We start from the raw sequence: 13,382 nt of genomic DNA, 5'->3' as shown, positions 1-13,382 counted from the left end.
TGTTGTTATACGTAAACCAATCAATCATCATTGATGTTGTTATACGTAAACCAATCATGGATGTTGTTATACGTAAACCAATCAATCATCATGGATGTTGTTATACGTAAACCAATCACCATGGATGTTGTTATACGTAAACCAAGCAATCATCATGGATGTTGTTATACGTAAACAATCATCATGGATGTTGTTGTACGTAAACCAATCATCATGGATGTTGATATACGTAAACCAATCAATCATCATTGATGTTGTTATATGTAAACCAATCATCATGGATGTTGTTATACGCAAACCAATCATTTATCATGGATGTTGTTATACGTAAACCAATCATCATGGATGTTGTTATATGTAAACCAATCAATTATGGATGTTGTTATACGTAAACCAAGCAATCATCATGGATGTTGTTATACGTAAACCAAGCAATCATCATGGATGTTGTTATACGTAAACCAAGCAATCATCATGGATGTTGTTATAAGTAAACCAAGCAATCATCATGGATGTTGTTATACGTAAACCAATCATGGATGTTGTTATACGTAAACAAATTAATCATCATTGATGTTATACGTAAACCAATCATGGATGTTGTTATACGTAAACAAATTAATCATCATTGATGTTATACGTAAACCAATCATGGATGTTGTTATACGTAAACCAATCAATCATCATTGATGTTGTTATACGTAAACCAATCAATCATCATTGATGTTGTTATACGTAAACAAATCATGGATGTTGTTATACGTAAACCAAGCAATCATCATGGATGTTGTTATACGTAAACCAAGCAATCATCATGGATGTTGTTATACGTAAACCAAGCAATCATCATGGATGTTGTTATAAGTAAACCAAGCAATCATCATGGATGTTGTTATACGTAAACCAATCATGGATGTTGTTATACGTAAACAAATTAATCATCATTGATGTTATACGTACACCAATCATGGATGTTGTTATACGTAAACCAATCAATCATCATTGATGTTGTTATACGTACACCAATCAATCATCATTGATGTTGTTATACGTAAACCAATCATGGATGTTGTTATACGTAAACCAATCAATCATCATGGATGTTGTTATACGTAAACCAATCACCATGGATGTTGTTATACGTAAACCAAGCAATCATCATGGATGTTGTTATACGTAAATCAATCATCATGGATGTTGTTGTACGTAAACCAATCATCATGGATGTTGTTATACGTAAACCAATCAATCATCATTGATGTTGTTATATGTAAACCAATCATCATGGATGTTGTTATACGCAAACCAATCAATTATCATGGATGTTGTTATACGTAAACCAATCATCATGGATGTTGTTATATGTAAACCAATCAATTATGGATGTTGTTATACGTAAACCAATCATCATGGATGTTGTTAAATGTAAACCAATCAATCATGGATGTTGTTATACGTAAACCAATCATCATGGATGTTGTTATACGTAACCCAATCATCATGGATGTTGTTATACGTAAACCAAGCAATCATCATAGATGTTGTTATACGTAAACCAAGCAATCATCATGGATGTTGTTATAAGTAAACCAAGCAATCATCATGGATGTTGTTATACGTAAACCAATCATGGATGTTGTTATACGTAAACAAATTAATCATCATTGATGTTATACGTAAACCAATCATGGATGTTGTTATACGTAAACAAATTAATCATCATTGATGTTATACGTAAACCAATCATGGATGTTGTTATACGTAAACCAATCAATCATCATTGATGTTGTTATACGTAAACAAATCATGGATGTTGTTATACGTAAACCAATCAATCATCATGGATGTTGTTATACGTAAACCAATCACCATGGATGTTGTTATGCGTAAACCAAGCAATCATCATGGATGTTGTTATACGTAAACCAATCATCATGGATGTTGTTGTACGTAAACCAGTCATCATGGATGTTGTTATACGTAAACCAATCAATCATCATTGATGTTGTTATACGTAAACCAATCATGGATGTTGTTATACGCAAACCAATCAATTATCATGAATGTTGTTATACGTAAACCAATCATCATGGATGTTGTTATATGTAAACCAATCAATCATGGATGTTGTTATACGTAAACCAATCATCATGGATGTTGTTATACGTAAACCAATCATCATGGATGTTGTTATATGTAAACCAATCATGGATGGTGTTATACGTAAACTAATCATCATGCATGTTGTTATACGTAAACCAATCATGGATGTTGTAATACGTAAACCAATCAATCATCATGGATGTTGTTATACGTAAACCAATCATCTTGGATGTTGTTATATGTAAACCAATCAATCATCATTGATGTTGTTATACGTAAACCAAGCAATCATCATGGATGTTGTTATATGTAAACCAATCATGGATGTTGTTATACGTAAACCAATCATGGATGTTGTTATACGTAAACCAATCAATCATCATGGATGTGGTTATACGTAAACCAATCAATCATCATGGATGTTGTTATACGTAAACCAATCATCATGGATGTTGTTATACGTAAACCAATCAATCATCATGGATGTTGTTATACGTAAACCAATCATCATGGATGTTGTTATACGTAAACCAATCATCATGGATGTTGTTATACGTAAACCAATCAATCATCATGGATGTTGTTATACGTACACCAAGCAATCATCATAAATGTTTTCATACGTAAACCAATCATCATGGATGTTGTTATACGTAAACCAATCAATCATCATGGATTTTGTTATTTGTAAGCCAATCATCATGGATGTTGTTATACGTAACCCAATCATCATGGATGTTGTTATACGTAAACCAAGCAATCATCATAGATGTTGTTATACGTAAACCAAGCAATCATCATGGATGTTGTTATAAGTAAACCAAGCAATCATCATGGATGTTGTTATACGTAAACCAATCATGGATGTTGTTATACGTAAACAAATTAATCATCATTGATGTTATACGTAAACCAATCATGGATGTTGTTATACGTAAACCAATCAATCATCATTGATGTTGTTATACGTAAACCAATCAATCATCATTGATGTTGTTATACGTAAACAAATCATGGATGTTGTTATACGTAAACCAATCAATCATCATGGATGTTGTTATACGTAAACCAATCACCATGGATGTTGTTATGCGTAAACCAAGCAATCATCATGGATGTTGTTATACGTAAACCAATCATCATGGATGTTGTTATACGTAAACCAATCATCATGGATGTTGTTATACGTAAACCAATCATCATGGATGTTGTTATACGTAAACCAAGCAATCATCATGGATGTTGTTATACGTAAACCAAGCAATCATCATTGATGTTGTTATACGTAAACCAAGCAATCATCATGGATGTTGTTATACGTAAACCAATCATCACGGATGTTGTTATACGTAAACCAATCATCATGGATGTTGTTATATGTAAACCAATCAATCATGGATGTTGTTATACGTAAACCAATCATCATGGATGTTGTTATATGTAAACCAATCATCATGGATGTTGTTATACGTAAACCAAGCAATCATCATGGATGTTGTTATCCGTAAACCAATCATGGATGTTGTTATACATAAACCAATCAATCATCATGGATGTTGTTATACGTAAACCAATCATCATGGATGTTGTTATATGTAAACCAATCAATCATGGATGTTGTTATCCGTAAACCAATCATCATGGATGTTGTTATATGTAAACCAATCATCATGGATGTTGTTATACGTAAACCAAGCAATCATCATGGATGTTGTTATAAGTAAACCAAGCAATCATCATCGATGTTGTTATACGTAAACCAATCATCATGGATGTTGTTATATGTAAACCAATAAATCATGGATGTTGTTATACGTAAACCAATCATCATGGATGTTGTCATATGTAAACCAATCATCATGGATGTTGTTATACGTAAACCAAGCAATCATCATGGATGTTGTTATACGTAAACCAAGCAATCATCATGGATGTTGTTATAAGTAAACCAAGCAATCATCATGGATGTTGTTATACGTAAACCAATCATGGATGTTGTTATACGTAAACAAATTAATCATCATTGATGTTATACGTACACCAATCATGGATGTTGTTATACGTAAACCAATCAATCATCATTGATGTTGTTATACGTAAACCAATCAATCATCATTGATGTTGTTATACGTAAACCAATCATGGATGTTGTTATACGTAAACCAATCAATCATCATGGATGTTGTTATACGTAAACCAATCACCATGGATGTTGTTATACGTAAACCAAGCAATCATCATGGATGTTGTTATACGTAAACAATCATCATGGATGTTGTTGTACGTAAACCAATCATCATGGATGTTGATATACGTAAACCAATCAATCATCATTGATGTTGTTATATGTAAACCAATCATCATGGATGTTGTTATACGCAAACCAATCATTTATCATGGATGTTGTTATACGTAAACCAATCATCATGGATGTTGTTATATGTAAACCAATCAATTATGGATGTTGTTATACGTAAACCAAGCAATCATCATGGATGTTGTTATACGTAAACCAAGCAATCATCATGGATGTTGTTATACGTAAACCAAGCAATCATCATGGATGTTGTTATAAGTAAACCAAGCAATCATCATGGATGTTGTTATACGTAAACCAATCATGGATGTTGTTATACGTAAACAAATTAATCATCATTGATGTTATACGTAAACCAATCATGGATGTTGTTATACGTAAACAAATTAATCATCATTGATGTTATACGTAAACCAATCATGGATGTTGTTATACGTAAACCAATCAATCATCATTGATGTTGTTATACGTAAACCAATCAATCATCATTGATGTTGTTATACGTAAACAAATCATGGATGTTGTTATACGTAAACCAAGCAATCATCATGGATGTTGTTATACGTAAACCAAGCAATCATCATGGATGTTGTTATACGTAAACCAAGCAATCATCATGGATGTTGTTATAAGTAAACCAAGCAATCATCATGGATGTTGTTATACGTAAACCAATCATGGATGTTGTTATACGTAAACAAATTAATCATCATTGATGTTATACGTACACCAATCATGGATGTTGTTATACGTAAACCAATCAATCATCATTGATGTTGTTATACGTACACCAATCAATCATCATTGATGTTGTTATACGTAAACCAATCATGGATGTTGTTATACGTAAACCAATCAATCATCATGGATGTTGTTATACGTAAACCAATCACCATGGATGTTGTTATACGTAAACCAAGCAATCATCATGGATGTTGTTATACGTAAATCAATCATCATGGATGTTGTTGTACGTAAACCAATCATCATGGATGTTGTTATACGTAAACCAATCAATCATCATTGATGTTGTTATATGTAAACCAATCATCATGGATGTTGTTATACGCAAACCAATCAATTATCATGGATGTTGTTATACGTAAACCAATCATCATGGATGTTGTTATATGTAAACCAATCAATTATGGATGTTGTTATACGTAAACCAATCATCATGGATGTTGTTAAATGTAAACCAATCAATCATGGATGTTGTTATACGTAAACCAATCATCATGGATGTTGTTATACGTAACCCAATCATCATGGATGTTGTTATACGTAAACCAAGCAATCATCATAGATGTTGTTATACGTAAACCAAGCAATCATCATGGATGTTGTTATAAGTAAACCAAGCAATCATCATGGATGTTGTTATACGTAAACCAATCATGGATGTTGTTATACGTAAACAAATTAATCATCATTGATGTTATACGTAAACCAATCATGGATGTTGTTATACGTAAACAAATTAATCATCATTGATGTTATACGTAAACCAATCATGGATGTTGTTATACGTAAACCAATCAATCATCATTGATGTTGTTATACGTAAACCAATCAATCATCATTGATGTTGTTATACGTAAACAAATCATGGATGTTGTTATACGTAAACCAATCAATCATCATGGATGTTGTTATACGTAAACCAATCACCATGGATGTTGTTATGCGTAAACCAAGCAATCATCATGGATGTTGTTATACGTAAACCAATCATCATGGATGTTGTTGTACGTAAACCAGTCATCATGGATGTTGTTATACGTAAACCAATCAATCATCATTGATGTTGTTATACGTAAACCAATCATGGATGTTGTTATACGCAAACCAATCAATTATCATGAATGTTGTTATACGTAAACCAATCATCATGGATGTTGTTATATGTAAACCAATCAATCATGGATGTTGTTATACGTAAACCAATCATCATGGATGTTGTTATACGTAAACCAATCATCATGGATGTTGTTATATGTAAACCAATCATGGATGGTGTTATACGTAAACTAATCATCATGCATGTTGTTATACGTAAACCAATCATGGATGTTGTAATACGTAAACCAATCAATCATCATGGATGTTGTTATACGTAAACCAATCATCTTGGATGTTGTTATATGTAAACCAATCAATCATCATTGATGTTGTTATACGTAAACCAAGCAATCATCATGGATGTTGTTATATGTAAACCAATCATGGATGTTGTTATACGTAAACCAATCATGGATGTTGTTATACGTAAACCAATCAATCATCATGGATGTGGTTATACGTAAACCAATCAATCATCATGGATGTTGTTATACGTAAACCAATCATCATGGATGTTGTTATACGTAAACCAATCAATCATCATGGATGTTGTTATACGTAAACCAATCATCATGGATGTTGTTATACGTAAACCAATCATCATGGATGTTGTTATACGTAAACCAATCAATCATCATGGATGTTGTTATACGTACACCAAGCAATCATCATAAATGTTTTCATACGTAAACCAATCATCATGGATGTTGTTATACGTAAACCAATCAATCATCATGGATTTTGTTATTTGTAAGCCAATCATCATGGATGTTGTTATACGTAACCCAATCATCATGGATGTTGTTATACGTAAACCAAGCAATCATCATAGATGTTGTTATACGTAAACCAAGCAATCATCATGGATGTTGTTATAAGTAAACCAAGCAATCATCATGGATGTTGTTATACGTAAACCAATCATGGATGTTGTTATACGTAAACAAATTAATCATCATTGATGTTATACGTAAACCAATCATGGATGTTGTTATACGTAAACAAATTAATCATCATTGATGTTATACGTAAACCAATCATGGATGTTGTTATACGTAAACCAATCAATCATCATTGATGTTGTTATACGTAAACCAATCAATCATCATTGATGTTGTTATACGTAAACAAATCATGGATGTTGTTATACGTAAACCAATCAATCATCATGGATGTTGTTATACGTAAACCAATCATCATGGATGTTGTTATACGTAAACCAATCAATCATCATGGATGTTGTTATACGTAAACCAATCATCATGGATGTTGTTATACGTAAACCAATCATCATGGATGTTGTTATACGTAAACCAATCAATCATCATGGATGTTGTTATACGTACACCAAGCAATCATCATAAATGTTTTCATACGTAAACCAATCATCATGGATGTTGTTATACGTAAACCAATCAATCATCATGGATGTTGTTATACGTAAACCAATCATCATGGATGTTGTTATACGTAACCCAATCATCATGGATGTTGTTATACGTAAACCAAGCAATCATCATAGATGTTGTTATACGTAAACCAAGCAATCATCATGGATGTTGTTATAAGTAAACCAAGCAATCATCATGGATGTTGTTATACGTAAACCAATCATGGATGTTGTTATACGTAAACAAATTAATCATCATTGATGTTATACGTAAACCAATCATGGATGTTGTTATACGTAAACCAATCAATCATCATTGATGTTGTTATACGTAAACCAATCAATCATCATTGATGTTGTTATACGTAAACAAATCATGGATGTTGTTATACGTAAACCAATCAATCATCATGGATGTTGTTATACGTAAACCAATCACCATGGATGTTGTTATGCGTAAACCAAGCAATCATCATGGATGTTGTTATACGTAAACCAATCATCATGGATGTTGTTGTACGTAAACCAGTCATCATGGATGTTGTTATACGTAAACCAATCAATCATCATTGATGTTGTTATACGTAAACCAATCATGGATGTTGTTATACGCAAACCAATCAATTATCATGAATGTTGTTATACGTAAACCAATCATCATGGATGTTGTTATATGTAAACCAATCAATCATGGATGTTGTTATACGTAAACCAATCATCATGGATGTTGTTATACGTAAACCAATCATCATGGATGTTGTTATACGTAAACCAATCATGGATGGTGTTATACGTAAACTAATCATCATGCATGTTGTTATACGTAAACCAATCATGGATGTTGTTATACGTAAACCAATCAATCATCATGGATGTTGTTATACGTAAACCAATCATCTTGGATGTTGTTATATGTAAACCAATCAATCATCATTGATGTTGTTATACGTAAACCAAGCAATCATCATGGATGTTGTTATATGTAAACCAATCATGGATGTTGTTATACGTAAACCAATCATGGATGTTGTTATACGTAAACCAATCAATCATCATGGATGTGGTTATACGTAAACCAATCAATCATCATGGATGTTGTTATACGTAAACCAATCATCATGGATGTTGTTATACGTAAACCAATCAATCATCATGGATGTTGTTATACGTAAACCAATCATCATGGATGTTGTTATACGTAAACCAATCATCATGGATGTTGTTATACGTAAACCAATCAATCATCATGGATGTTGTTATACGTACACCAAGCAATCATCATAAATGTTTTCATACGTAAACCAATCATCATGGATGTTGTTATACGTAAACCAATCAATCATCATGGATGTTGTTATACGTAAACCAAGCAATCATCATAAATGTTTTCATACGTAAACCAATCAATCATCATTGATGTACAGTTTGTCCCCTGGCTGTGGAGTTGCACTAATCCATTTACCTCTCTCTCTTCTTCTGTAGCATGTACTTAGCTAACTGCTAGACGGGTCTAAAAATGGCTACTGAGAAATATAGTTAAGTTAGTTAGCTTCCATTTTTAACTTCATCATATTTCATGGATGATCATACAAGCGTACTCATGACGTAGTTGTTGGCAGGTATCACAAAAACTCATGACGTAGTTGTTGGCAGGTATCACAAAAACTGATGACGTAGTTGTTGGCAGGTATGACAAAAAGACGGATCGAGTTTTTAACACACATTGTAGGTCGGAAAAAACAAAGAAAAAAGGGAAATATTTGTTATATTTTCCAGAGATAAAAAAAGAGGATTATAGAGGGAAAAATGACATAAATACTAACCTTTTCTCTACTAGATCTCTCATGTAAACATGTTGTTTATCTTATTGTTCACTTCTACAAATGAGCATCAAAGTACTTGAAACACCCTCTCCTAGTCTGGACTTACCCAGGTCCAAGCTCTGGCACAGGGGGCCCAGACCCTCCAGGAGCAGCAGCTGCATCTTGTAGGCCAGAGACTGGCAGTAGACGGGTGTTGCCTGGGCACTGATGCCAGCCTGCTGGGTCAACCAGGAGCTCAGCTTTGGCACAAGCTCCTTGGATACTCTGCTCCGCAGGAAGTCTCCACAGCTGGCAGCCAGGGTACACAGCACCTGCAAGACCAAGGCACACTTCATCACCTGATTCAAGGTGCACAGCACCTGCAAGACCAAGGCACACTTCATCACCCGATTCAAGGTGCACAGCACCTGCAAGACCAAGGCACACTTCATCACCCGATTCAAGGTGCACAGCACCTGCAAGACCAAGGCACACTTCATCACCCGATTCAAGGTGCTAAGCACCTGCAAGACCAAGGCACACTTCATCACCTGATTCAAGGTGCACAGCACCTGCAAGACCAAGGCACACTTCATCACCCGATTCAAGGTGCACAGCACCTGCAAGACCAAGGCACACTTCATCGCCTGTTTCAAGGTGCACACCACCTGCTACTTTTACAACATAGCCTGCATGCTAGTTCTGGACTCCTGTTTCCAAGCCAATGTGTTGGACTGAAATCAGCAAACTAATGCATGACTGAGTCAGCAGCACCTCTGCTGGTTGCAGACAAGTACTGCACTGCATTTTCACCCATTCATTCAAGTCAAACATCATAAATAGGCAATTAAAAATGATTTTTACAACTGAAACATTATTTTGTAATTGCATTGAATGTTCTGAACTGCTGTTTCCATGCCATTGTGGTTCTGATTTACATACTATGAGCGCAAGAATCATAGCATGTAAGCTAACGTCATTTTGTTCGTATTTAGCACAAGTCAGAAGTACCTACAGTTAGAATTTGTACCACCTTTTCTCGTACAAACCCCAAAAGCAGTGAAGTTGTTACGTTGTGTAAATGGTAAGTAAAAAGAGAATACAACAAATCCTTTTCAACTTATATTCAATTGAATAGACTGCAAAGACAAGATATTTCATGTTCACACTGAGAAACTTTGTTATTTTTTGCAAATATTAGCTCATTTGGAATTTTATGCCTGCAACATGTTTCAAAAAAGCTGGCACAAGTGGCAAAAAAAGAGTGAGAAAGTTGAGGAATGCTCATCAAAGACTTATTTGGAACATCCCACAGGTGAATAGGCTAATTGGGAACAGGTGGGTGCCATGATTGGGTATAAAAGCAGCTTCCATGAAATGCTCAGTCATTCACAAACAAGGATGGGGCGAGGGTCACCACCTTGTCAACAAAAGCCTGAGCAAATTGTTTAAGAACAACATTTCTCAACCAGCTATTGCAAGGAATTTAGGGATTTCACCTACGCTCCGTAATATCATCAAAAGTTTCAGAGAATCTGGAGAAATCACTGCACGTAAGCCATGATATTACGGACCTTCGATCCCTCAGGCGGTACTGCATCAAAAAGCCACATCAATGTGTAAAGGATATCGCCACATGGGCTCAGGAACACTTCAGAAAACCACTGTCAGTAACTACAGTTGGTCGCTACATCTGTAAGTGCAAGTTAAAACTCTACTATGCAAAGCCAAAGACATTTATCAACAACACCCAGAAACGCTTCGATGGGCCCGAGCTCATCTAAGATGGACTAATGCAAAGTGGAAAAGTGTTCTGTGATCTGACTAGTCCACATTTCAAATTGTTTTTGGAAACTGTGGACGTCGTGTCCTCCGGACCAGAGGAAAAGAACCATCCGGACTGTTCTAGGGTCAAAGTGTAAAAGGCAGCATCTGTGATGGTATGGGGGTGTATTAGTGCCCAATGCATGGGTAACTTACACATCTGTGAAGGCACCATTAATGCTGAAAAGTACATACAGGTTTTGGAGCAACATATGTTGCCATCCAAGCAACGTTATCATGGACGCCCCTGCTTATTTCAGAAAGACAATGCCAAACCGCGTGTTACAACAGTGTGGCTTCATAGTAAAAGAGTGTGGGTACTAGACTGACCTGCTTGTAGTCCAGACATTGAAAATGTGTGGTGCAATATGTAGGCTAAAATATCAGAAGGGAGACTGTTGAACAACTTAAGCTGTACATCAAGCAAGAATGGGAAATAATTCCACTTCAAAAATGTGTCTCCTCAGTTCCCAAACCTTTACTGAGTGTTGTTAAAAGGAAAGGCCATGTAACACAGTGGTAAAAATGCCCCTCTGACAACTTTGCTGCCATTAAATTCTAAGTTCATGATTATTTGCAAAAAATAACAAAGTTTCTCAGTGTGAACATGAAATATCTTGTCTTTGCAGTCTATTCAATTGAATATAAGTTGAAAAAGATTTGTTTTATTCTCTTTTTATTTACTATTTACACAAGGTGATGTATTAAAAAAGAAAACAGATGATATTACCCTAAAGGCTTGGAGGACAACTGGGGGGTCATCAGCGGTTAGTCTCTGCAAAAGGGGGGGCCAGCAGCGATGGGCCAGGGGTAACAAGTCATCTTCCCTCTTAGCAAGTACACTAATACACAGCTGCAGTACATCCAGTACCTGCAAGTACAAAAATACACAGCTGCAGTACATCCAGTACCTGCAAGTACAACAATAATCATAGGAGGTTATAATCATAACAATAATAGACTACAATAATAATAGATACACATAATACTAGACTGTAATAATACTTATGATAATAGATAATAATAATAATAAAACATTATAATAATGATAATATACAATAATAATGACAATAGATAATAATATATAATGAAAATCATAATGATAAAATATAATCATAATAATAATAATGGTAATGCATTTTAATAATAATAGTTATAATGATAATAGATAATAATAGATTGATAATAATAATGATAATAACTTATAATAATATAAATGATAATAAATTATAATATAAATGATAATAGATTATAATAATGATAATATATGATAATAGAAAATAATATATTATGATAATAATAATAGTAGATACAAACGATAATATATCATAATATATTATAATAATAATAATGACAATAGAAAAAAACGATAAAATATTATAATAACAATAATGATAATAGATAGTAAAAATTATGATGATAAATTATAATAATAACAACAATGATAATAGATAATCTCCTCTCTGAGCTGCCACCTTATCGTGGTAGAGGAGTTTGCGTGTCCCAATGATCCTAGAAGCTATGTTGTCCAGGGACTTCCATGCACCGTGGTAGGGTCTCCCAAGACAAACAGGTCCTAGGTGAGGGATCAGACAAAGAGCAGCTCGAAGACTTCTATGGAAATGCAAAAACCGAGACTCCGATTTCATTCGCCCGGACGCGGGTCATCGGGGCCCCCTCTGGAGCCAGGCCCGGAGTTGGGGCACGATGGCGAGCGATGGCGAGCGCCTGGTGGCCCGGCACAGCCCAAGAGGCAACGTGGGTGTCCCCCCTCCAATGGGCTCACCACTCATGGGAGGGGCCATAGAGGTCGGGTGCGTTGTGAGAAGGCAGGGCACTTGGCGGTCCGATCCTCGGCTACATAAGCTAGCTCTTGGGACGTGGAATGTCACCTCGCTGGGGGGAAGGAGCCTCAGCTAGTGCGCGAGGTGGAGAAGTTCCGGCTGGATATAGTCGGACTCACTTCGACTCACAGCAAGGGCTCTGGAACCAGTTCTCTCGAGAGGGGCTGAACTCTCTTCCACACTGGCGTTGCACGCAGTGAGAGGCGGCGGGCTGGGGTAGCAATTCTTGTTGCCCCCCGGCTCAAAGCCTGCACGTTGGA

General features: G+C 35.2%; 1 protein-coding gene across 5 annotated transcripts in view; it reads right to left on the bottom strand.

The window, feature by feature from the left end:
• tti1 (TELO2 interacting protein 1) overlaps nt 1-13,382 on the bottom strand; it is a 41,353-nt gene that overhangs the window by 8,428 nt on the left and 19,543 nt on the right. For 3 of the 5 annotated variants that reach the window (XM_062057794.1, XM_062057804.1, XM_062057785.1), the window contains exons 11-12: nt 12,009-12,149; nt 9,582-9,786 (exon numbers count right to left, since the gene is read on the bottom strand). In XM_062057794.1, coding sequence (XP_061913778.1) covers nt 9,582-9,786; nt 12,009-12,149 — 346 coding nt within the window. Of the gene's footprint in view, nt 1-9,581; nt 9,787-12,008; nt 12,190-13,382 lie in introns of those variants that run through there. The other 2 variants (XR_009827203.1, XM_062057812.1) reach the window with 2 other exon arrangements.

The sequence above is a fragment of the Entelurus aequoreus genome, linkage group LG01 (genome assembly GCF_033978785.1).
Source record: "Entelurus aequoreus isolate RoL-2023_Sb linkage group LG01, RoL_Eaeq_v1.1, whole genome shotgun sequence".
NCBI classification, from domain to species: Eukaryota; Metazoa; Chordata; class Actinopteri; order Syngnathiformes; family Syngnathidae; genus Entelurus; species Entelurus aequoreus.
Note: the sequence above shows the minus strand (reverse complement) of the source record. Positions and strands in the feature narration are given on the sequence as shown.